This window comes from Ochotona princeps, chromosome 18 (assembly GCF_030435755.1).
Source record: "Ochotona princeps isolate mOchPri1 chromosome 18, mOchPri1.hap1, whole genome shotgun sequence".
Taxonomy (NCBI): domain Eukaryota; kingdom Metazoa; phylum Chordata; class Mammalia; order Lagomorpha; family Ochotonidae; genus Ochotona; species Ochotona princeps.
The window spans coordinates 19,573,933-19,599,329 of record NC_080849.1 but is presented as its reverse complement, the minus strand read 5'-3'; the positions used below and the strand labels follow the sequence as shown (position 1 = coordinate 19,599,329).

The 25,397-nt window shown below is 49.6% G+C and overlaps 1 protein-coding gene across 1 annotated transcript; it reads left to right on the top strand.

The window, feature by feature from the left end:
- Positions 1–416: 416 nt before the first annotated feature.
- LIPG (lipase G, endothelial type) lies at positions 417–20,676 on the top strand. Its single transcript, XM_058677035.1, has 10 exons — positions 417–542; positions 3,869–4,050; positions 5,663–5,842; positions 6,945–7,056; positions 12,108–12,329; positions 13,632–13,871; positions 14,485–14,605; positions 15,652–15,870; positions 18,620–18,724; positions 20,305–20,676. The coding sequence occupies exons 1-10, from the start codon at positions 446–448 to the stop codon at positions 20,324–20,326; spliced, it is 1,500 nt and encodes a 499-aa protein (XP_058533018.1). The 5' UTR covers positions 417–445; the 3' UTR covers positions 20,327–20,676.
- Positions 20,677–25,397: the final 4,721 nt, after the last annotated feature.

Below are 25,397 nucleotides of genomic sequence, written 5' to 3'. Positions count from 1 at the left end.
GTGCGGTTCTTTCATTCAAACTTTGGGGAGTCTCGGGCCTCACGTCAGTGAAGGTGTGACCAATCAGAATTCAGGATCGTGCATAAATTATGCAAATCACCATCTGGCGATGGGTCAGATGACTGGGATACTTTAAAAAACTACCTCTCCTGGAGCTCTCGACGTGAGAGCGGCGAGCTCCAGCGGCGCGGGAGCGCGCATCCCGGTTCTGTGCGAGCCCCTAGTCGCGCAGTTCCCGGGCTCGCGGCTCAGCGGCGCCCGGTGCATCTCTCCTCTCCGCCTGCGGCGGGCCAGCTCACCCGCCGGTCTGGAGAAGGCAACCTACCTGTGGTCTCCTGGCGGTTGGAAACGCCGCTGAGTGGAGGAGTGGTGCTTTTATTTTTCCTTTTTTTTTTAAATTAAAAAAAAAAAATCCTGTTTAGGGGAGGGGGCGTGACGGGCGAGGATGAGACGCTGCATTCCTCTGCTCTGTTTCTGGAGCGCCTATTGTTGCTTGGCCGCGGGAAGCTCAGCGCCCCTTGGTGCCGAGGGACCGCAGGAAGGTAAAGTGCCTTTCCTTTTATCACCAGCCTCCTCACTTCGTTCTCAGCAGCCCCAGTCTCGCTCACTCTGTTCCTGGCCCGCCTTGCTGTGGTTCTGAAATCCTCGAAATCCTTATTGCTTTCCCACTTGGCTGCCGTTTTTTCCCCTTTGGGGTCTCCTTGCTCCCGGGCGATTCCAGGCGAGGGCAGCCTCCCTTGCCCCGCTCCCTGGGGCAAGTTGTCCCAGAGACTGCGCGGGCTGGCGGAGTGCGTGCCCTTTCCGCCCTGGGCCACTTTCGTTGTATGGTGTCTTGAATTCGGCACATCCAGACAGCCACTTGCCTGCCTACAAGCCTTCCTTGTCGTTTTCTTGGGGACCTGCGGGAGGCGATGGGGCTTAGCGCAAGTTCTCTGGGCCCCTCGTTGGCAGACTAGTGCAGGTGTTTGGAACGTAAAGGTGCAGCGGAGGCCGGCTGCGGTTGCAGGCGCCATGTGGTGGGTGCATGGCTTCCGCCGGCAGCTGCCTGTCCTCCTACTTGCTTGCGAGCTTCTGTCTCCCTAGCGATTTTTTCTTCCCACTAGGTTTTTAGCATTTCTTGGCTTCTGTAGGGACAATCTGTTCGCTTGGATGTAGGCTGCCCTGGTGGAGAGAAGGCTGGATCTCCCACTACTCCGTCAATTTCCCACTTAGCAGTGTGCTGCTGGGGAGCCCCTACACCAAACTCCAATGTTTCATCTTCTACTCCTGTCTTGAACCTAGGCCTGGTGATGCTGGTCCATGTCAGCTGCTGCAGTGTGGGAAGGATGACGTTGAATGAATGGGCAAGGCTTGCTTTACTTAGTCTCCAATTCTAGTACAAACTGGAAGCAGAGCTCTAGTTCTTGTCCTGAAAAAGTGCCAGTGTTCCTTCCAGCCTTGAGTTATGTGCCTGAATGCTGAGCCGTCGCACTCGTTAAAAAAAAAAAAAAAGTCATCATCCCATTTTTGCTTAGTGTAATTTCTAGAAGCGGAGACAGTGGTGAGCAAAGCAGGTGATGGGCCTTGCCCTGATGGGTGGGTAGGCAGGAGTGCCCAGTATTCAGTACTGTGGAGAGGCATGGAGGGGGCGGTGCATGACAGATGCTGCCATTGTAATACTTGGTCTCCCAGAAACCTTAGCTCTCCAGCAAGGAGTTGAACAAGCCACCAGGACACTGATACTGCCGAAAAATCTTGACCCAGAGGCTGAAGGGACTCAGGGCAGGAGTAGCCAGAAGATTGTGAGGAACCTTCTGTGTAAGTTGAACCCATCCATCTGTCCCAGGCAGCTGACTGACTCATTTTCTCCCAGGTTTGCCCACCTGGTCTCTCAGCAGTGGGCTGTCTGGATGAGCTGGTTATGGCCACGGCTCAGATGTCTGCTGGCTCAGGGGCTTTTGTTCTTTGCTTTCATGAGGGCTAGCCTGAGTTCCGCTCCTTTGCTTTCAGCTGCATTTTCTGGAACCTTATCTTTTGTGGGTGGTGCATTCTCTCCTCTCTCCCCACTCTCTCCACCACGATGGTTTCTCTTTCCATTATTTCTTTTGCTTCTCAGCTCTGGGGTGACAGAGGCTCCTGGGATGCTTTTTGCTATCTTTGTCTTTGATAGCTGGGAGACCAGAAGAGTTGGCTACGGAACCTTCTATCCTGTTAGTGAGTGATGCTCACCAGGACGGTGGAAGAGTTGCTGGCTAGGGTCTGTTTATGACTGTCCAAAGGAAGATGATGATGGTAGTGCCTTCCTAGGGACCTTGATAGATGTGGCAGTGCCTTTGGACCATGACCACCTCCTGGGTGACACTGTGTGTCAGCAGTGGCACTGACAGGGACTGTGCTACTGTGCTTTGGGATTTCTGCATGGCTCCAAGCATTTGTTGACTCAACTGAATGAATGTTTGGCACCTGCCCGGCCCTTTCTGGGTTACTGAGGATGCATGGGGTCTTTAGAATAAGTTCTGAAACTGAGATGGAGACCTTGGGGGAACCCATTGTGTAAAGGCTCAATAGTCACTTACCTCCAATTCCAAGATCCATAATCTCTCAAAATCAGAAAATGTCTTGCTAACTTGTTTGGCAACAGGACCTGGCCTTACCTGGTTTGAACTCTTTTGACCACAATACCTGACCTGAGCTGTTTGTAGGAGGCTGACTGGAATCTTCATTTGTTGCCATCAAGTCTGCATAGTCATGTAATTTCCCTAGAAAAATATGAGTGTGGCTGTTTCCTAGGTGGGATATTAGGAGTGTGAGAAGTGGCATGGTGCATGTTTCCATAATGCCTACAATTGGGCAGTTTGTGAATTATGAAATTCAACTGATCTCAAGTGTTTCAAGAAAGAAAACGCTGAGGATCCATAGTATAAAATAGGGACTTAGGGGATGGAAGAAGTTCTTTTGATAGGGAAGATGAAAGAAAAGCAACAAGGGAACTCATTTCTTTCAGAGTCACTGTAATTAATATTAGTATTAATTAATACTCCTGGGGTCAGCATTGTGACACAGAGAGCTAAGCCATGTCTTATAGTGGCATCCCCTGACAGTGTGGTTCCAGTCCTGGCTGTTCTGCTTCTCATCCAGCTCTCTGCTAATGTGCCTGGGGAGGCAGCAGAAGATGGCCCAAGTGTTTAGGTCCTTGCCACCATGTGGGAAACCCGGATGAAGCTTCAGGTTTTTGGCTTTGTCCTGGATCACTCCTGGGCCATTGTGGTCATTTGAGGAATGAAACAGAAGATGGAAGATCTCTCTTTCTCTCTCTTTGTCTGTCACTCTGCTTTTAAATAACATAAAACATCCTTTTTTTTCCTTAAAGGTTTATTTATTCTTATTGGAAAGTCATATTTACAGAGAGAAGGAGAAACAGAAAGACCTGTCCACTGATTCAACTCCAAAGTGGCCACAACAAATGGGACTGAGCCGATCCGAAGCCAGAAGTTAGGAGCTTGTTCTGGGTGTCTCCCACGCGGGTACAGGGTCCCAAGGCTTTGGGCCATCCTCAACTGCTTTTCCAGGCCACAAGCATGGAGCTAGTTGTGAAATGGGGCTGCTGGGACACAAATTGGTATCCACATGAGATTCTAGAGCATACAAGATGAGGACTTTAGTTACTGGGCTACCATGCTGGCCCCAAAAGCAATAAATCTTAAGAAAAAACTGCTAAAGATAGAGGAGAGGTCACTTTTATATCTCCACAATTATTCTGGAAGGTCAAGGAGCCATGAACAGGTGTCCACGACTTACATGATCAGCTTGAGATTGAACTGGAACTTGAACCAGACACTTCACTCCCCAGGTCTTCCAGATGTACCCATCCTCTGTTCTTTTTCCCCAGATGAGCTCCACACAACCACAGAGGGACGGGCCATGGCCAAAGCCGCCGTGAGGTTTAATCTCCGCACTTCCAGGGACCCAGAACATGAAGGCTGCTACCTTTCTGTGGGCCACAGCCAGCCTTTAGAGGACTGCGGTTTCAACGTGACAGCCAAAACCTTCTTTATCATTCATGGATGGACGGTGAGCCTGGGTGGGAGCTGTCTGCTGCTTTGCACCGGATTTGCTTCCCTTTGTTTTGGCCAATTAAACAGAATCCTGTTGCTTCCAGATTGCATACCCTCTGCCCCCACCGTTTTCTTGTGGGCTGCTTGTATTTCAGACAGCTGTGAAGGATGTAATGGGCACTGCATGGAGGGAGTTGTGTGGACTCCAGCAGGGTGGTATTTAGTGCTGGCATGCCACCGGCTTTCAGAAAGTGGCTCTCCTGAGGGCAGCAGCCCAGCTTGGCTGGCGCTGAAGGACCCCTCTAATTACACTTAATTACGTTGGTCAACCACTGCCTCGAAGGGGCTGTCCCACCCTACCCGGCAAAGCTGATCTGCAGCAAGTTGACTGCTTCCAAGAAGCTGTGAGAAGCCAGCTGGCCTGAGTGGCTGGCGCCGTTGGCACAGTGCCCTCCTGTTTGCATAGAGATGGATCCGTTTGAAGGCCCTGCAGCTTTTTCTGTGCCCTAGCTGAGCAATTCCCATTGAAAGACCCATGACAAACTTCAACAAAAAAGGGCTTTGACGCTCAACTTCAGAAGCTTTTGCCCAGCAAGGGATTTGTTCATTCACATAGTGACAGTTGGTAGGAAAATGTCACCATTAAGTGTGCAGATTTCTGCCCAGGCTAATTGGGAGGGGACATTTCTGTTCCTAATGATGAGAAATTCGTATCCATTACATGTTTTCTGGGTCTTTAGGTCCACCCCTAGTGGTGCGGACTGGGGATGGAGGGTGGGGGAATGGTTATCTATGTGTGTATTGAAGACGTTTAAGGACCTGTCCATCCATCCTCATCCCAAAGCCTACAGCTAGAATCATGCATTTGAATCCATTTAAGACCTTCTGTCAAAATGCAAATACAAACTGCCTGCAACTTACGAACGGGTTGCATTCCAGAAACTTCTTTTGTCATCTGTTTGGAACTTGGAACAGCAGTTTCCCAGAGAAGCAAGATTGTCAGTGGGTTTGGGTTCCCAGGCTGAGCATAGAATATCTATTTGTTTGATAATGTTCTTGTGGATAGGCTTACAGTCGGCTCCTCGACACCATCTATAACATGTGTTTGTGGGAAACTGTGTTCTGAGTTCTCATTTGGGATTCTAGGGGGCAGTTTTTCCCCTCCTCGAGGTCAAGAGCAGAGATAGGGGTTGTGGGAAGGGGTCATTTGTTAACGTCATGCTTGCCTAGGAGACAGGCACTCCCTGCGTCTCTCAGAGAGAAGTAGATTCTCCACGGCAACCTCCCCAGCTGCCTTTGAAGGATGCACTAGGCCATTTGCCTCCCTGGAACAGGGGACTCAAACCTGGGGCCTGCCCAGCCACTGAGGATGTCTCATAGTGAGGCGACAGTGAAGGACAGCAGTTATGAACATTCCCATGGGAGAACTAGGACTGGGAGGGGTGGCAGAAGACATCCATGTAGCAGAACTGCCTGCACATATTTGGCTGCTCCCGGCCCTGCACCCATGCAGCCAAGGCTCTACACTTGACTCGGAAGAAGGTCACAGGATCAGATATCCCATTCATTAGGATTTCTGAAATGCGAGGTGAGAGTCAGAATGGAAATGTCTCCCCTTTTCTCTACAGATGAGTGGCATGCTTGAAAACTGGCTGCACAAACTTGTGTCAGCCCTACAGACGAGAGAGAGGGACGCCAACGTGGTGGTGGTGAACTGGCTCCCCCTGGCGCACCAGTTGTACACAGATGCAGTCAATAACACCAGCAAGGTGGGCCACAGTGTGGCAAGGATGCTTGACTGGCTGCAGGTAACCAAGGCCTTTTCCCCAGTAAGGACCTTCTCCATGAACTTTCCCGAGAAATAGTGACCCATCCCTGTGGTACTGTGACCTTCTGGGCTTTGACCAAAATCTCTGGGATTAAAATTGTTGCTGAATTAAGTCTTCTTTGAAATACTCCCCGTGTGTGTGTGTGTGTGTGTGTGTGTGTGTGTGTGTCCTTGAGAGGGCCTTTACATGGCAGATAGATCGCTGCCCTGTTTCCTGTTATTACTAGATTTGCCATTTGGCCATCGGGCCTTACAGGTTGTTACTTGTTGATTTTAGAAAGTGATGCCTTGGGCTTGATTGGGAATGACCAGGAGCTGGGACAGGCTTGTGATCTTCAGTGCTAGAGTTTTCTCTTGCCTTCCTGAGCTAGAACTGGGTTTAAAATAGGAAGAAATAATAAGATCTGAAGACCTTGTATAGACCAGCGATTTTCCTGAGAGCCGTGGTCAGGGGCAAATGACCCCTTTCTCTGGGCAGGTCCAGCCAGACCCTCCTCTCCTCTAGGGGAACTGAGGAATTCTGGGAGGATTCTAGAGTAGTCCTTCTCTCCACCGCCTTGGTTGCTGGGAGTTTGGTTCCCGAGTCACAGATGACAAGCGGTATTTCCTTAGGTCTGCTTCCCTCGCTGGCTCCGTGTTCTGTTGGGGACAAGGTTTTAATGCTGGAACCCTGGGAGGGCTTGTGGTGGGTGGATTGGCAGCTCTACTGCCAGGGTGTTGGTCATGGCTGCAGGGAGCAGGCGGGGAGCATGCCACTGCAGGCTGCCACAGACACCTGCGTCACACAGTGCAGGTGAAAGAATGAAAACACGGCGGTGGCAGTGGGGGGATGGTCAGATGCACAGCCTGTTGTCACACTGTCCACCTACCAGCAGCACTTGGCATTTGAAGTGCCGCCTTGTCCTTTTGACCTGCCCTGGCTGTGACCTGGACATGTGGAAGGGCCAGCAGTGCCAGCAATGTCCTGGGTAACTTCTGTCCCAGTGCCTCCTCCTCTGTTGTGACCCAGCTGCTGAATTGGTGGGGCATTTGAGGGCTTATGAGTGCATCCTGCAGCTCATACCCCTGCGTATTCCCTGCAGGAGCAAGGCAACTTCTCCCTGGCGAACGTCCACCTTATTGGCTACAGTCTTGGGGCACACGTGGCTGGGTTTGCTGGCAACTTTGTGAAAGGAACCGTGGGCAGAATCACAGGTAATTTCTGCGTCCCCTGCCAGCCACGATCCCTGAGCTCTGTCCCCTGCCCTCAGCTGCCCTCTCTGCCCCCAGAGTGTCCTGAGTGAGGCAGCTTGGGTAGGGCACAGAAGACTTGTTTTAGGAGATACCTGAAGAGCGTCAAGTCCTGAGAATTTCAAGGAGTGTGTGCAAAATTCCAAGGAATGAAACAGATGAATGTGGGCTGCCCTGGTAGAAGTTGGGTGGATATTTTCCTGGCCATTTCCAGCTTCCTTTTCCATGGAGAAATCTCAGGATCTCAGAGCATCAAGGAATGCTGATTGAGAACTGCTGATTGAGTCTGACAGATGAGGGAACAGGCACAGAGAGGTGAAGCAACTTGCCCCAGGGGCAAACAGCTAAACAGCAATGTGGAGGAGAGGCTGGGGTGGAAGCCTCTGGGTACTGTTTTTTTTTTTTCCAATAAGCTTACATAGTTGGTTAGGGTACAAAGGGTCAAGGGGTACAGGAAAGTGGGTAAGACCATTGTTTCCACACTAATACCATTTTCCCCCCTGTATTTTCACCGTGTGGATGTTTGTGGGACAAATTCAAACCATGGCAGTGGTCACCTGGAAGGAGAATTGATTTCTTTCCTTAGAGTGTTTTCATTTAAAACCAAAACTCAAGGAGAATGGACTCTTTAGCTAAAAATGATTCAGGTAGACTTTCCAGTTTTCATAACGAACAGGTAAGGTAGTTAGTGTTTTGCTGGCCCTTTTCTTAATTGCTGACTGGACCTTAAGTGTAACATAGAGATGTAGCGACTGAACTCAGCATAGCTTGAGAGCTTAGATTTTGATTCCTGAGAGTGGGACTTGAACTCTTTGGCATGGACTGTCAGTACTGGGGCAGGGCACTTTGACCTTGGAGCTAGGGCAGCTGTGTTCGAGTTGTAAAACACACACACACACACACACACACACACACACAGCTCCCCCTTGTCTGAGTCGGGGCCAGTGTGTCATTGGCAGCAAGGACACTCTGTGGGAAGATGGGGCTGGGCAGGATATTCTCCCTGCCATTTGAATGGCAGTTGCAGCTGCGAGGGCTTCTCTCCTGCGGCCAGCAGGGGAGAAGGACAGAATGCTGGCTGAGGGCTTGTGGGTCCCTTTGTTCCGGCTGTCCCTTGTCCAGTGGCCCAGCAGCACTTCAGAGAAGATTTGGCTCACCTGACACAGGCTGCTGTACGCGTCTGTTGGGGGAGGATGAATCCTCTCTTCCTTTGGTTGGTAGACTTCTCACGGACCTGTCAACCATACGGTCTGTTTGGGAGGAGGACAGAGAGTGCAGTGTGTGTGTGTGTGTGTGTGTGTGTGTGCGTGTGCACACGCATGGTGGTAAGGGGCTCCTAAGCCAGTGAGGTCAATGTGCAGAGGCCACTAGGGACTGCTTAACCTGGGGCTGGCAAGCAGCTACCTGAATCCTGTTCTTGCCCAGGCCAGGGTGTGGGACTGGTGTTTGCTAGTTTTACTCTCATAGGCTTCTGAGAGGAGCCTGTGATGTGCTAGGGAAAAGGACAGAATTAGCTTTCTTTCTTTCTTTCTTTCTTTCTTTCTTTCTTTCTCTCCTTTCTTAACATTTATTTAATGTCATTGAAAAGGCAGATTTACAGAGAGGAGAGACATAGAGAAAGATCTTCTGTCCACTGGTTCACTCCCCAGGTGGCTGCAATGGCCAGAATTGAGCTAATCCAAAGTCAGGGGCCAGGAGCCTCTTCCAGGTCTCCCACATGGCTGCGGTTCCCCAGGCTTTGGACCATCCTCTACTGCTTTCCTAGACCATAAGCAGGGAGCTAGAAGGGTGGTGGGAAGTGGAGTGGCCAGGGCATGAACTCGTGCCCATATGGGATTCCAGAAGTGGAGGATTAGCCAGTTGAGCCAATGCATCAGCCCCGAGGGCAGATTATTTCTAATGGAGTATGTGTCCAGTTATAAACACACAAGCCAATAGATGTGTTTATTTCAGCAGTATAAATTAAAATTGTACCTGGTGTCATGGAGACATGTCATAACTGGTGCTTTGTGCCATTGTTAAGATGTAAGCAATCCGACTCATTTCACAACTGAGGCTAGGAACTAATGAGGAAATAGTGAGGACCCAATGTCTTATCCCCATGAGCAGCAGAGCTGGGATTCAAACCCAGGCTGTTCGATTCCAGAGGCTGCCCCTAGCCACTGTGGCAGACTGCATGTCTTCTGCAGGGAAAAGGAAGAGAACTTTGAAAGCACAGCAGGCTGTACCCTGCTATGCCAGCGTTAGAGTTTGCGTGCACGCGTGTGTGTGCGTGTGTGCTTGACTGGCTGGGCAATGCACCTGTGCAGGAGTCCACATCTGTGGGGGTTCCCCATCTTCCTATGTCTTTGGAAGGAGTAAGTTTTCCTTCCCATTCCCAGTTAGAAAAGAAAACTGTGCCACTCCCCCACCCTCCCCCCGAGTCCATGGACCCTGGGCATGTGGCAGGGGCAGTCAGAGCAGGGAGGCTGACGAGGTCTGAGCAGGAGGAGGCCCCGCCTGTGCCTGCCAGCAGCCTGTGAAGCCTGTCGGCTGCCAGCATTCCTCCTGTGCAGCTCCGTTTCCATGGTGCTGACTGTCTGCTGGGGACCTTTGTTCACAGCCAGCAAAGTGCCTCCCTCTTGTGCTGGATGTAAAACAGAAGGTTGCACTCCTTCCTTTTCTCTCCTGCAGGGGACATGGCGGGAGGCAACGAGAAGCCGTTTAGGTCTGAGTGTGGCCCCTTCAGCCTCTGAAATGGGTCCCTGTGGGCTTGCAAGGGACACTGATGTTGTCTCATCTTTCTCTTAGCTTGTCATACATACCCAAACTTCTGAGAACAATTTAGGGTTTCTGTAATGAGTTTCTCTCTCAGTTGAGTGTCTACTGCATGCAGTAGCTTCACCTTTCATTCACCCTGAAATGACCCTCCCGAGCCTCCGAGTCCAGTGTGTTCCCTGGTTCTGGCGTGCTAGCTCAAAAATCAGGCACCCATCTCCTCTTTCCTGGACTCCATGTTTGGTCCTCTGGCTCCCTGACTTGGTACTTCCTGAGCCCAAGCACTACCGACATTTGGGGAAGCCAATGCTTTGTGATATATTGCTGAATCCTTGGTCTGTCCCTATTAGATGCTTCCTTCCCTCCCCGCAAAGTGTTTCCTGACATTGCCATTGGTGCCTGAGCTGTTTCAGCCCATCCACAGCGCCTCCTTTGCTATATGCCTGCTTTCTTGGTATGGCTGCAAAGCCATGAGGCTCGCTGCTCCAGAAAACTCTATCCCATGATCACTGGGGCTTCTGGGTAGTAGTTGGTGCCACAGGCAGCTTCCTGTCAGGCATGGTGTGCTTGATGGCATTCAGAGTCCAACTGAGGAGTGATGCTGAAGTCTGGGGAAGGTTTGCAGCCACTTGGCATCACGAGGGTTTCAGAATGTGCTTCTAGGAATCAATGTGCCCATTAGCCTCTCTAAGAGGGCAGGAGCTCAGAAATCTGCACCTTATACTTTGCAAAATATATTTTTTAATATTAATTTTTTTTCACATGAGAGAGAGATGTTGGTGGAAAAGAGAGAGAATGAGTATGAGAGAGAGCATTAGTTCCTTCTGGCTAGGTCCAGAGCTGTAGTCAGAAAGCAGGAGCTCCAGCCAGGCCTCCCTCATGAGTCTCAGGAATCAACTCCTTGGGCCAGCCACATACCTCCCAGGGTCCCAATACCCCATTGCCAGGAAAGGGGAGTCAGGAGCCAGAGCCAAGGTTCCACCCAAAGCACGTGGATATGGTTGGCAGGTAGGAGTGTTAATCGGAGTCCCAACTGCTAAACCCTAACCCGGGTCTTAGCTGCTAGGCCAAATGTCTGCCCTTGCAGGGAAAAAAAATAATGGCTTTTGTGTGATTCTGCATTCGTGCCTTGCCAAAAGTAAGATAATTTGTCCTCTCCCTTATTGTTGGGGCTACTTACTCAGTTGCTGTCTCCACCCATTCCCCCAGTGCATGAATGCACAGGCTGGCTGCTATGTGGCTTTCCAGAGTTGTGGCTCTGTGGGGCAGAACCAAAACTTTAAAGAAGCTCCCCAGTGCTATTTGTGTAACTTCCAATGTGAGCACCACTGACCATCTAATGGTACTTGCCTGCTCAATCAAGATGTTTTAGAGGCAAAAAGAAAAAAAATTTGCTCAGTGTAGCCGCCGAGCACAGGCATTCTGGGGGCCAATGCTATGACTGCCTAGAGTGTCAGGTGCATGTCCCTTTCTTACTACTCCATCTCTGGGCCTGACTTGGAACTCGAAGAAGCAGAAGAGTGAAGTTACAAGATATATAGGTCAGCTGCGAGAGACTGATTTCTTTTTCCAGAAAGTTGTAATCAGCTAAGTTATTCTGTAAAAATTCTGCTGAAGGGACATCCCTAGCAGAGTGCTGACTCGTTTCGGTCCAGCTGCCTATGTAAGCGCACCTGGGAAGGCAGTAGAAGACGGCCCAAGAGAGATGCTCTTCCTCACTTTGGTCTGCCCTAGCCCTGAGTATTGTGGACATCTGGAGAATGAACCAGTAGATCTGAGATGTCTCTCTCTTGCCTTGGCAGTTTCTGTCTCTGTTTCTCTCTGTCCCTCTGCCTTCCAAGTCTTTAAACATGTTTCTGTTAAAATTAAGGTTGGCAGAATGTACAAATGGCCTAGTTTCAGGGAGCTTGAGTTCTTCTAGAGTTGCTCTTCTTCCAACTGTATGGTTCCTTTGCTCTGCGTGGCACCATGAAGCTTGAGGCTGGTACCCAGACAGGCTGAGCTGCCAAGATAGGTGGAGTCTTTGGAAGTGAGTGCATGCTCTCCAGCAGAAGTTTGAGCAGCGATGTCTCAGGGGTCAGCGACATAGGGAAATAGGCTTCTTTATTTGCTTTTCTGTCTTCTGGGTCTGGGTCCACAGAGCCATGCTCAGAGAGTGTCTCCATTCCGTGCACTTGGATTTGACACCTTGAGCCAGGACTTGTCACCCTGGTGGCCCTGACACAGTCCCTCCCAAACCCCTTCCTCTGCTGCCTCAGGTCTGGATCCTGCTGGGCCCATGTTTGAAGGTGTGGACATCCACAAGCGACTCTCCCCAGATGATGCGGACTTCGTGGACGTCCTGCACACCTACACGCGTTCCTTCGGCCTCAGCATCGGTATTCAGATGCCCGTGGGCCACATTGACATCTACCCCAACGGGGGCGACTTCCAACCGGGCTGTGGCCTCAATGACATCTTGGGGTCCGTTGCCTACGGACGTGAGTGCATTTCTCTCTGTTTCCTGTGTGCCTCAGCTGATCCCAACTCCTCCTAGACATGTAGATGGAAGTGTGCAGGCCCCCAATGCCATTCATGTTCTTCCCGCCTTGGCCAGGTGGGCCTCTAACATGTGGTTCACGTGTCTCGGCATGCTGTACTTCTGCAGTGAGCTGGTGCCGGCTCTGCTCTGTCTGCTCATGGTTTGAGGGTATGCTTGTTACTGATTCATTCATATTTTCAACAAAAGGAATACATGGATGTTTGTAAAAAATAAACAAACAAAACACACACACAAGCAGGCCATACAGAATTGTGTAAAGCAAAAGGTAAAGCTGCTCCTTCATATTTGCTCTTGCTTTCCTCTTAAAAGGTACCTGGTATGGACACAGACACTTTTGGGTGCATTCTTCTAATTTCTTTTCTTTACAAATTTATATGTGTGTGTTTTATCATATTCATTTAAAACTCAGATTGATCTGAAAGTTTCCCTTTTCAGCCACAATATATTGTGGGTATTCTTAAATGTCAGGGCATGTAGACCTGTTAACTGTCCTTTTTGTAGGCTGTGTGGTATTCCACAATGGAGATACACTCTTCCATGTTTGGTAACACTTTAAAAAAGCAAATCTCTTTCTTCCTAATTTATCCTCTGACAACGTGTGTCTGTTCTCAGCAGACTTGGGCTGGACTGAAGTTGCTGCAGCACATGCGTCTGTGCAGGCTTTCCTTTCATTGATCTGGAGGCTGGGAGCTTTCCTGAGCCCTGGTTCAGCTTTGCTTTTTCCCCTCTGATGCTTTGTCCATTGGATGTCACACTATCCACTCAGTGTTCGTCCTTCTCTCCCAGTGGGATTAATGCCCAGGTAACCCTGCAGAGCATGCAGGATACAAGGAAATTCACTCTACCTCTGGCGGAGGGCTGAAAACATATCTTAAGGTTTATAGTGCCAGTAGGGATGGCGTAGAGGTTGCTTTGTCAAACATCTCTTAAGTTCCCAGGTATTACTTGAGCTCTTGGATTTAGCCTGAGGGTAAAAGAAGGAAGTACTACAGATCAGAAAATACAAATTGCATTCCTACTTTCGTAAGCAACTGTCTGTGGCCTTTAGTAGATCCCCTCACCTTTATGGGCCAGTGGGTCATGTGCTAATAGGATCTTACTACAACACTGGTCATTTGTATGAATCACACAAATGCAACAATGAACATAGCTCTTATTGATGAAGCATGTGGTATTTATTGACTGAGTGGCTGGTCATCCAGAAAGTTTCATCCTGCATGTTCTCTGCCTGTCCCAGCAGTCACGGAGCTGGTGAAGTGTGAGCATGAGCGAGCCGTCCATCTCTTTGTCGACTCCCTGGTGAATCAGGATAAGCCGAGCTTTGCCTTCCAGTGCAGTGACTCCAACCGCTTCAAAAAGGGGATTTGTCTCAGCTGCAGGAAGAACCGTTGTAACAACATTGGCTACAATGCTAAGAAAATGAGGAACAAGAGGAACAGTAAAATGTACCTGAAGACCCGCGCAGGCATGCCTTTCAGAGGTAACCCTCTACCCCTAAAGCACATGTTCGACTTCTACGCACATGGTGCAGAGCAGGGTGCAACCTAGCCTAGGAGCCAGGGCCCAGAATGATTACATAAGAATTTTGCAAGTCAGAGGACTTTTTACATCCCCTAGGAAAGCTAATCTTTAAAAATTGAATGTGTTTGTGATGTGAATATCACTCTGTGATCACAGCATCAATATTTAAAAATTATGTCCCTATTTGCTTCCTCTCACACTAACTTTGAGGTAGGAGGAACAGGGAATCAATTTCATGACATGTTATAAAGTCATGAGGCTTCAAGGGTTTTAATTTACATGTCAGAAAGTTGAGGCTCTGGAAAGTCAAGTTCTTGGTCCTTAGTCTGGGGTCACCCTGGATGTAGAAAGTAGCAAGGTCAAAATTAACAAATGGTCTCCTGACCCCTATAGTTCAAGGCTTCTCTGTTTGTACTGCAGTGACTTCTGCCTTCAGACAGGGTAGGACCGAGAGAGGCTGGAGGCAGGGCTGGGCCAAAGGGAGTCAATCCCTAACCTCTTGGTGTGGGCCGGGGGTGCCCTACAGCGACAAGCAAAGACTCATAGGTGTCTTTGTCCTGCTGTCTCTGCAGTTTACCATTATCAAATGAAAATCCACTTCTTCAGCTACAAGAACATGGGAGAAATTGACCCCAACTTTTATGTCACCCTGTATGGCACCAACGCTGAATCCCAGAGTCTGCCTTTGGAGATGTAAGTCCTGTACTACCTTTGCTGCATCTGGGGTTGAGAGCAGGTTTGGTTTGAAGATGAGGGAGTGTACTGAATCTATCTGGCCAATAAGAGGCTGGACTCTATGCATGGTACATGCTTGCAATGGAAGAATCATGACTTGATTTGAACTGTAACACTGCAACTAGGTGGAGGATTCCACCATGGAGGGGAGGGCAGGGGGCGGGATTGGGGAACCCCAGAGCCTATGAAACTATGTCATAAAATGTAATAAACAAACAAATAAGAAAAGAAGATGAGGGAGTGCAAGGGAGCCTGGGAGAATAGGTGCAGGACATCGCTCGGGGAGGAGCTGGGTGGTTTAGTTGGCTCTGCGCTCATCCTCTCTCTCCTGTGTGTGCCCCTCTAAGCCCTTGGCTCTGCGCATTGCTGGGGGGAAGCTCCTGGAATGACTCAGTCATGTGAGAAGCTGCTGTATCAGCTGGGTGGAGATTGTGTTTTCCTTTTGGGCAGTCCCTGGCCTCTGAGGCTTTAGGCAACTTAGCTCTTCATGGGTGACGTTCTCATGACATCACCTTTCTAATCACCTGGCTGTGAGAGGGGACACAGCAGCGTAGATGTTTTGGTAGAGTTCCATGCCAAGTAATGTTGGGCTTCAGAAGAAACACCAGTAAGGCAAGTTCTTTTCGGGGCTTCATTGTCTGCTCATAGTCAGGTATCCCTGGTGGCAGAGGAGGGGAGCAGACAGGGCGGCTGGGATTGGGGAAGGACCTGCTCGTGGGCAGATGGGACCAGCTTACTAGGGAGCAGATGTGACTTTTTTGTGCTTTCTCATGTCTGCATTTCCTTGGTCCTATGGTTTTGATCAGAAGTCAGAGAACCATGGACCATGCCATCTCTCTGTCCATGTGGGACAGCTGAGCCCTGCAAGGGCTGAAGGCAGGGGAGGAAGCATGCACATATTTCTCCCGAATGGGGATGGGGTGGTGCCGTTCCCTGTCATCTGTCCAGTGTGATGGCTTTTTGGGTGTCAGGGTAGTGAGAGTCTCTACATTTTCACCTCGCAGAGTAGAGAAAATTGGGCTCAACGCCACCAACACCTTCCTGGTCTACACCGAGGAGGACTTGGGAGAGCTCTTGAAGATCAAACTTACCTGGGAGGGGACGTCTCGGTCCTGGTACAACCTGTGGAGAGAGTTTCGCAGCTACCTGTCCGGATCCCCCAGACCCGAGCAGGAGCTGAGTATCAGGCGCATCCGGGTTAAGTCTGGGGAAACACAGCGGAGGTAGGTATCTTGGGTGGGGGCCGCTGGCCTCTGTCCTGTCCTTTCCTCTACTAAATTTGCACCCCCAGAACAGCCTGGAGGAAGAGACTTCCCAGGCCAAGGCACTTTGGTTGTTCTGTTTACCCTGGGGTCCATGCAACTGCTGGGCTTTTCTTCTGCCCAGAGCAGACTACAGGAGTTTCATGGCTGGGGTGAACTCTGTGGTCCCATCCCCTTCGCTTTTACCCCAGCATCTCATGTTCACAGCATCATTGTGTCTCCTCCAGAGGCCGTGAGTCAAGCACTTGGGGCGGGGGCCCTAACTTCAAGTTACAGAGAATTCCACATGCTGTGCCAGCTGGCAGCTGCCCCGTTTCTTTGTACCCTGAGCGTAGCATGAAAGACTCAGAGTTGATGTATCAGTGCCTGAGCCCAGGCCTTGCCTCTGGGAACAGGCTCTTTTCTAAATAGAAACCAGGAAGGGTGCAGAGCTGGATAAGTGTGGGAGAACTTTGTCAAGAGAGGCTGGTTCTCCCTTAGCGTGGGTCCACAGGCTGACCTTGGGAGATATTGCTCCCAGCTCTGAGATGGGAGAAAGCAGCTTCCACCTGCCTTGTCCCTCAGTCATCATTGTCCCCATTGTAAGCCCTGTTGCATTTTCACCCAGCATGGCAGCAGAGGAAAGCAGGGTGGAAGATTGCATCCTTAGCCTATTGACTTTGGTCTAGAACCCTGTGCATGGCAGGTGCTAGCCTGAGGACTAGAGGCCTGGGAGCCCTCTGCTTCTCTGAGCTCCTGTCAGAGCACCCCGTGTCCATGAGTGTGGTATAAATTGAATAAGCTCTCACCTAAGATTCTCAGAACCTTGCAGAGTTGAGCGTCCTCTGTGCTTTTCCTCTCCCCCTTCCTCTCCTTGGTTCATAGCAATCATAACCCAGATTCTATCATAATCCGTGTTAGTGTTTCCTTCCATCATGGGTTTAGACATCAGCCCTTCTGCCTGTCCCTATAAGCAATGTATGAGGAGATTTTCCAAATTTTACCTGTGGATATCTTTCATGAGCTATCTTCTTCCTTTGAGCATGGTCAAATGTGTGCACATGTGGAGTTGGTTAATTTATAAAGCCTGTAAGTAGGTGATTACTGGGACTGTTTAAGTCACTGGTGTTCTTCTCCAGTTACTGATAGTACTGAAAAGACCCTGCTTGTGTACTGTCTAGCCCTCGCATGGGAAGGGCCTCTGTGCATGTGCTGTAAAAAGTGGGATCGCTGGGCTCAGTGTGATGGCTTAATGGTTAAATCCCCACCTGCAAGCACTGGAATCCCATATGGGAGCTAGGTTGTGTCCCTGTTGCTCCACTTCCCTTCTAGCTCCCTGCTTGTGGTCTGGGAAAGCAGTAGAGGACGGCCCAAAACCTTGGGACCCTGCACCCGTGTGGCAGACTTGGAAGAAGCTCCTGACTGTTGGCTTTGGATCAGTGCAGCTCTGGTCATTTTGGCCATTTGGGGAGTGAGACAGCAGATGGAGGATCTTTCTCTTGCCTATCCGTTCCATCAATCTTACCTGCCTTTCCAATACAAATGGATAAATCTTTGAAAAAAAAGAATTGTGGGATCACTGAGTGATGCAGCTCCATCCCCCAGCCTGACCAGATGTCATGTCATTATACCTCAAAATGGTCGGACTCAATTTCAGCCTTAGCCATAGATTAAGGCTCCCTCTTTCCTTCCTCCTCTGCCAGCTGTGGCTGGGTGCCCTGCCAGCTGTGTGAAGGAGTCATCTTCCCTCATGAGTGCATCTGTAAACAGTAGAGTTCATGGGGAAGGATTTTTTTTAAAGATTTATTTATTTTATTGGAAAGGCAGATGTACAGAGAGGAAGATCCGATGATTCACTCCCCAAGTTGCCGCAACGGCTGGTGCTGCGTCAATCCGAAGCCAGGAGCCAGCAACTTCTTTCCAGGTCTCCCACGTGGGTACAGGGTCCCAAGGCTTTGGGCCATCCTTGACTGCTTTCCCAGGCCATAAGCAGGGAGCTGGATGGGAAATGGAGCTGCCTGGATTAGAACCAGTACCTATATGGGATTCTGGCACGTTCCTTAACCACTACGCCATCGTGCCGGGCCCTATGGGGAAGGATTTTAACTCATCCCAAGTGTGGCTTTGGCCAACCTCAACCTCAGGAATCTCGTGAGTTATTTTTGTGGAGCCAAATTCATCAAGTCCCAGTGAGGCTGTGGCTATGGAGTGTAGATTAGACTCTAATTCTTAATAATTTATTTATTTTTGTTGGAAAGGCAGATTTATAGAGAGAAGGAGAGACAGAGAAAGGTCTTCCATTCACTGGTTCACTCCCCAAGTGGTCACAGTGGTTGGAACTGAGTCAATCCAAAGCCAGGAGCCAGGAATTTCTTCCAAATCTCTCATGTAGGTGCAGGGTCCCAAAGCCTTGGGCCATCCTCTGTTGCTTTCCCACGCCATAAGCAGGGAGCTGGATGGGCAGTAGAGCAGACAGGGCATGAACCAGCACCCATGTGGGATCCTGGCACATGCAAGGCAAGGATTTAGTCACTGAGCCATTGTGCTTGTAGCTGTCCTTTGCTTTGACTTCGACTTTGACTTGCAGATTAGTTGAGGGAGAGGTGTTGGAGCCCCAGGAGGAGCCACAGGTGGAAATTTCCCTCTATCCCCCCAAATCAGCTGTGAATCCAGATAGCACTGTCAGATCCCTCCAGAGGCTCTCTCAGGGATCCCCCCCTTTTCTTCCTAGACTGACGTTTTGTGCCGAGAACCCCGAGAGCTCCACCATATCCCCAGGCCAAGAGCTGTGGTTTCACAAGTGTCGGGATGGCTGGAGAATGAAAAATGAAACCAGGTAAGCAGTGCTTTCTCAGGTGTCACATCCAGCACAGGTGCCGGGTTGCCTCACATGGCAGGGCAGGGACCCAGGCACTTGTGGCACAGCATGAACAAAGCAGGTGACTATCCCTTCCTTCACAAAGCCACTTGCTGCTGGAGCAAGTGAGAGTGAGGATGTGGGACCAGGGGTCAAGCATCCCTTGTTCTGCCTCATCCTGCAGGTGCTCCTTGTGCATGGGCTTGGTAGGATGAGGTCTTTGTTGCCACTAAATCCCTATGATTGATGCCCACGCCTCTCTTCACAGGCTGATCTAGTCTGCAGTAGCCTGGGCTGCTGGAAGCTTCCGGATTTCTTTGCTTCCTTCTAGGCACCAAGTGGGAGTGGGGGTGGGGTGGGGTAGGAAGGTAACAACAAACAGAAGAAGAAATAAATTCCTTTTTCAGGTTTTCTGGAAGCCATGTTGCTGTGTGTGGATAAGAGTGGGTGATGCTTGGATTTGTTTTAGAAATAAGAATGCAAGGCACAGAGGGTGTGTAGCACCAGGGTCCCCTGCTCTGTGCCTGCAGCTGCATACTGGAGAAGTCCCATGTCTTGGTGAGACAGTGGGCTCCCCCGGGACAGCTAAGCTCTCTTCCATCCCCCCCTGCTGTCTGCTGAGCGGGTGCCATGTACTCTACCCCAGCCCACCCTGAACTTCCTCACCAGCCCCTGGAGGCACGTGTTGTCATCCCTGTGTGCAGATGAGGAACCTGAGGCCCCAGGTGGGGTGAGGGTGGGGAAGTCCCTCTCCCAAGTCTTCCAGTTGGCGGTGGCCAAAGGAGGCTTGCCAGCAACTCAGTCCACTCTGGATTCAGCCCCTGAGCATGAAGGCTCCGCTGGTTCCCATGGGGCCCCTCCCTTCCACCTTGGTATCAATTACCAAGCAGTTGGGCTTCTGCCCTAGGCTGCTCCCCTGTGATTAAACATCCATTAACCCCAAGGCTAGGATGCACCCTACAACTGCTCAGGCTGGGGACTGGGAGCATACATGCTGCCATAGCACCATGACCAGGGTCCTGAAGGGCTTGGTACCTGGCCAGCTTCTGAAGGGGCTTAGTCTAGTGAAGTGCCTATGATATGCTGCTGTCATCATCCTGAGATATGCAAGTAGCCCCTTCAGGAGCCTCCCCTCAGGCGTGGGTCCTGCTTACCTGCTCTTCAGTAAGGAGTCCGGGTTCAGATAGGTTCAGGGATGCTGTTGGGTGGCTGGCTTAGAAGCCAGGTCTCATGGCTCTCAGTTGTGCTTGGATGTCTTGGTGCAGAGAGACAGAACACCTGTTCACTTCTTTCCATATCCCTGAGTTGCTTGTACATGAGCAGCAGGTGGGTGCTGGGTTGTGTGTGGTCTTGTGCTGTGTGTAACTAAGGGTGCAGACAGGGCTCCTGGGTGGTGTTTCTTAAGGTGAGTCTGGCTGGGTGGAGGGCAAAAGTAGTGCCAATCATGCAGAATAGTCAGGCAGGTATGTCCCAAAGCTGGTTTTGCGCTGGGCAGGGTGGACCTGGACATGGCTTTGCAGTTGGCTGGTGAGTGAGCTAATGAACCTGCTTCCTTGCAGTCCAACTATGCAGCTGCCCTGAGGGTGCTGGGGCAGCCTTGCCAGTAAGCACCCCATTCCTGCTGGCCGCATGCAAGGAGAAAAGTTACTGCTGAGGACCCACCTGAAGAAAGGACCTGCCTCTCGGCCTTGAACTCGGAGTGCCAGGAGCAACCTGCCGGCTCGGCCCACGCTTTCGTACCCCATGACTGCTGCAACTTCCTGCCTGTGGGGACTGCTTTGCTATAGACATTGTGGTCGCTCTAGACCAGCTCTTAATTCCAACCCTCCCTGCATGCTGTGTGTATGAAAGAGAGAGTGGCATGAGGACAGAGGTCTCCTGTGTACTTTGTACAGGTTTCCCAGAAGCTGGGTGAGCTAGGCTTGGCCCGACACTGGCTCACAGAGGCCTCTAAGCCACACTGTCAACTTCTTGATGTGACTTGGGCTTCACAAGTTGGGTGGTGGGTCCCAACTGCAGCCCAAATTCTTGCTGACACTGATCCATGCTGGTTTAGAACTTAGGCATTCTGTTCTGTTCACCTCCCCCTACACACACACACACACACACACACACACACACACACTTTGGCTTTCTTATTTTTCCTTTGTTTGTTTTCTGATTGAACAAACGTTTACACAACACTGAAGATTGATTAGCACGTGGGATAGACGTGTTACTACAGCTCTCCAGGTTTTCTCTCCTAATTTGCTACTTTGTGGGGGTGGGGTTCCAGAACTTCTTCCAGTTCAGATGGTGCCTGAGCCCCCACACACATGTGACAGGGCCACAGCCTGAATGAGGTCCTGAGGCTGTGAGTGGTTTCCACCCACTCTCTTAATGATGCATGTCATCAACCGCAGGAGAGACCTGTGATTAGCAACAGGCTAGCAGGCAGAGCAGTGTATGTGCTGGGCTCTGTTGTTGGACACATTTGCTGAGGTGTGAAATATCCTCTGTTTAGGGGGGTAGCAGGTGTCATGCATATTCCACACATCTGTTCAAATTTGTTAACCACAGCTGGATCAAAGACTTAATGCAATATTTTCCTTGCTTTCTTATCTTTGCCTATTCTGTGTTGCACTTCTCAGTCAAACCTCCAAGTCTAGATTCTGGTGGGATACAGACACGATCTTTGAGAATCTCTCTTTATGCTTCTCAATAGGTCCGTCCAGGCATCACCCAACTGGAGGGAGGGCACCAGGGCAACTATGATTAACCCAATTTCACAAAACTGGGGTATGGGGAAGTATGGCCACATGCTGGGAATTCTAAATGGAGTTGAGGTGGTGGAACTGGGCAGAGGATCCAGAGTGCCTGGAGTCAAAGCTCACGGTTCTGAAACTTTGTGAAGCCATCCACAGCCCTTACCACCAGTATGTCCTGATTGTGAGAAATCAAGACTTGTTTTCAGAGCCATCGGTACAACCCTGAACCCTTTTATTAACGTGTAACCAGGAGGACACCTGTGCCAATGGGCTGGGCTTTTTAGGGGTGAGATTGATTTGGGAGGAGATGTAATAGCAGTTGTTGGAGGGAGAGTGATTTTCTTTGTACTTTGGCTTTACAAGGACACTATTTTAACCTGTGGTGTGCCAAAGTCGTATCAGTGCTTAATGTCAAAATTCTGCAGACAACCCTGGTTGAGTTTCAGTTCGATGTGTGTTCCCAGTGCTGCTGGCTGGCTCCTAGGTTTCCTTGACTGTTCTCTCTTCTGAGGAATGCTTGCGCTGTTGGCTATGCCTCCTGGTTACTTCCGTTGTTAGTAATGGATGATTTGGGAAGTGACTCCTCAGTGGGTTGTGTATTTATACATTTGACTTGAAGCCTTATTTGTATATAATGATGCTTTTTTTTAAAAAAAATAGAAGATTATTTATTTCTCAAGTGCATATATATAATGTATAAAAACAAATATATGGTTCGTTTTTTATAAGATTAACCAATTTTAAGATTTAAAAGTTTTAATATTAAAATAATAAAAACCTGCAAATGCTTAATGGTCTGTAGACTCAATTTTTTTTAAGATTTATTTTATTTATTGGAAAGCTATAGTCACAGGAAAAGGGAGGAGAAAGAGAATCTTCCATCTGCTGGTTTATGCCCTAAATGGTCAGAACATCCAGGGCTGAGCCAAGTAGAAGTCAAAAGCTCAGAACTCATTCTGAATCTCATTTATGAGTGGCAAGATCCCAAGCACTTGGGCCATCTTCTGCTCTCGTGGGCATTAGTAAGATGTTGGACGGGAAGTGCAGCATCTGGGACTCATACCAGTGCTCCAGTTCGATGCCAGTATCCTAGCCGTGGCTTAACCCATGATATCACAATGCTGGCTCTGCCTCTAGTGACTCTATCATTAAGATTTGAAAGAATGATGGATACACAAACTTAGGACTTGGCAAAAATTCCTGCAATGCAAGATGTGATCTCTGTTCTATAATCATTATCTCTAGGGTATGGATGTCCCTACAGAACAAGAAGAAAGTTCTCTTGAATTCCAACAGGAAGACCTGAAGGTAGAGGGGAACATTAGTGAGGATACAGTTTGGTTGTCTTAAACTGGATGGAACAAATTTCTCTACTGCACTCAGGCAATAGTAGAGTCTCAACTAGTCTTGAGTATGGGAGTCAAATTCTCAACTTTTCATTGTGCCATCCATAAGACACTATCTTTAACCCCACAGTCCAAGGTGTCCCCATTCAATCCCTTGTTGGCCAGAATTCAATCATCCCGTCTCATGAGAGGGTGGGGAATACTGTCTCCATTCCAGGATACCCACAGACTAAGCTGTAAATTCACTTGCTACTCATGAAAAGAGAAATTAGATGTTGCCATATGTTTATCAGGGTTTAATTTTTATCCCGTTGAGGCAGGGAGATAGACCAGCATTATTTACAGCACACAATTAAGAGATACAAACAAGCAAAGAAAGATTCTTCCATCCACTGGATCATTCCTCAAGCATTTGCATAAGTTAGGGCTGGGCCAGGCTGAAGCCAGGAGCTGGTGACTAAATCTGGATCTCCCCTGAGGGAGACAGGGATCCAAGTATTGGAACCAGCCCTTGCTACTTCCCAGAGTGCACACTAGTAGGAAACTGGAATCACAACTCAAACAGGGATTGCTATGGGATTTGGGTGTCATTCTGTGAGCCAACCATCCACTCCCAGGCTCAACTTTAATAGAAGATTCCTACAGTTGACTAGTGATCTTAAACTGATCCGTCCCTGTGGAGTTGGATGGACTGCATATCTTTAGCTTTCCTGTCTTAAACATAGAAAACACCTGAAGGTGGGAAGGTAGCTCTCTGGCAGAAGATTGAAGAGCAGCGAAAAGGAGCGTTCTTCCCTTTCTCCAAGGAATTCCTGAGATCTGGCAATGCCGTTGGCATAGGGATCTGGGTTAGGCAGGAAGAGGTGTATTCTTACCTTAGTGCTGGTATTGGAGGAGACGGCAGCAGTGGCACCGCTGATTGACTAGAGGTGATGGCTACCCAGGGCACTGGAGGCGAGGGGCTGGGTCCACTCCAGACCCACCACATTGCCCAGGCTTCAGCCCGCAACAGGAGGGGCCACAGGAGCCAGTTACGTCACCGGCCTGACGGGATTCCAGCCAACCAATGGCACACCTGAACGGACATTCCTTACCTAATTAGGACATAGACAGCCCCTTGCCAGCCCCTGTGTCCAGGGGAGTATAAAACTTCCCAACACGTATCTCAGCTGCCCTTTTCGCTTTCTCCTTCTTCGCTCCACTCTGCATGAAGGGGGCCCAGGAGCGGATTTTCCAATAAAGCTTCTGTTACAACTTTGGACAGCTTGTTGATATTATTCCACCAGCAAGCGGGCAGGCAGGCAGGCGGGCAGGCGGGCAGGCGGGCAGGCGGGCAGGCGGGCAGCGGTCATCATCTAGCAAGAGGATGGTTTGAAACTGCCTGAGGGTGGATAGAGGCATCGTCTGAGTGATTCGAGCATCTTGTCTGATGCGGGGATTTGGTCATTCTCGTGGATGAACTTGCGGGAACTTCCTTTGACCTTCTGTGGGCTCTGCCTGCAAGCTGCAGTCCACATGTCCTGGGACGGTTAGATACTCAAACATGGCCTTCGTGGTCCCTGCGTGCAGGCCTAGAGCCATCCTCGCCCACTGCCATGTGTATACATGAGAGCAGATACGTGTCTGCCTTGTGTGCTGCCAGTGCCCTGGAAACTCTTACAGTGTCTGGTGCATAGCAGGTGCTTATGACATAATTACATAGATGACATGAGGCACAAGAAACTAGCTGCTTGAATAGGCAGCCAATGGGAAAGGCAGCAGCAAATTTGGAGCCAAAAGTCCTGGTAGGACATTATGCTAGCTATAAGCTAAACGTGAAAGTACTTCAGAAAGTTTGAGGGAAAATGGAATTCAAAGGTAAGCTCATTTTGTTGGGTTTTACATAATTTGTTTTTCCACCAGTGTTTTGAAGAGCTCAGCTATACTGCATTCAAGTTATCCCTGAAGGAACAAGGCCATAAACTATGGTTGTCTTCTCAGAGTTTGCAAGATCACAAGGTTAACTCCATACATATCATATGGCCGAGCTCATTTGCGTTTTCTGTCTTGGGAAGGAGGAGACAGAAAAGAAGGAAGGGGCCTGGTGCTGTAGCCTAATGGCTAAAGTCCTCACCTTGCCTGCACCAGGATCCCATTTGGGCACTGGTTTGTGTTCTGGCAGCCCCACTTCCCATCAAGCTTCCTGCTTGTGGCCTGGGAAACCAGTAGAGGATGAGCTAAAGCCTTGGGACATTGCACCTGCACAGAAGACCCGGAGAAGGCTCGAGGCTCCTGGCTTCAGATTGGATCAGCTCCAGTTGCTGTGGCTGCTTGGGGAGTGAATCAGCAAATGGAAGATCTTTTTCTCTGTCCTTCTCTCTGTAAATCTGACTTTCCAATAAAAAAATCTTCAAAAACAAAAAAAAAAAAAAAAAAGGAAAGAATGAAGACTTTCTTTTTTTTTTTTTTTGTAAAGATTTATTTATTTTATTGGAAAGGCAGATATACAGAGAGGAGGAGAGACAGAAAGGAAGATCTTCTGTCCGATGGTTCACTCCACAAGCAGCTGCAATGGCTGGA

Coding starts and splice junctions, on each gene's coding strand:
- LIPG (XM_058677035.1), top strand. CDS start 446: ATGAGACGCTGCATTCCTCTGCTCTGTTTCTGGAGCGCCTATTGTTGC. Junction 7,057..12,107: donor AACCGTGGGCAGAATCACAG/GTAATTTCTGCG, acceptor CTGCTGCCTCAG/GTCTGGATCCTGCTGGGCCC. Junction 14,606..15,651: donor CAGAGTCTGCCTTTGGAGAT/GTAAGTCCTGTA, acceptor TTCACCTCGCAG/AGTAGAGAAAATTGGGCTCA.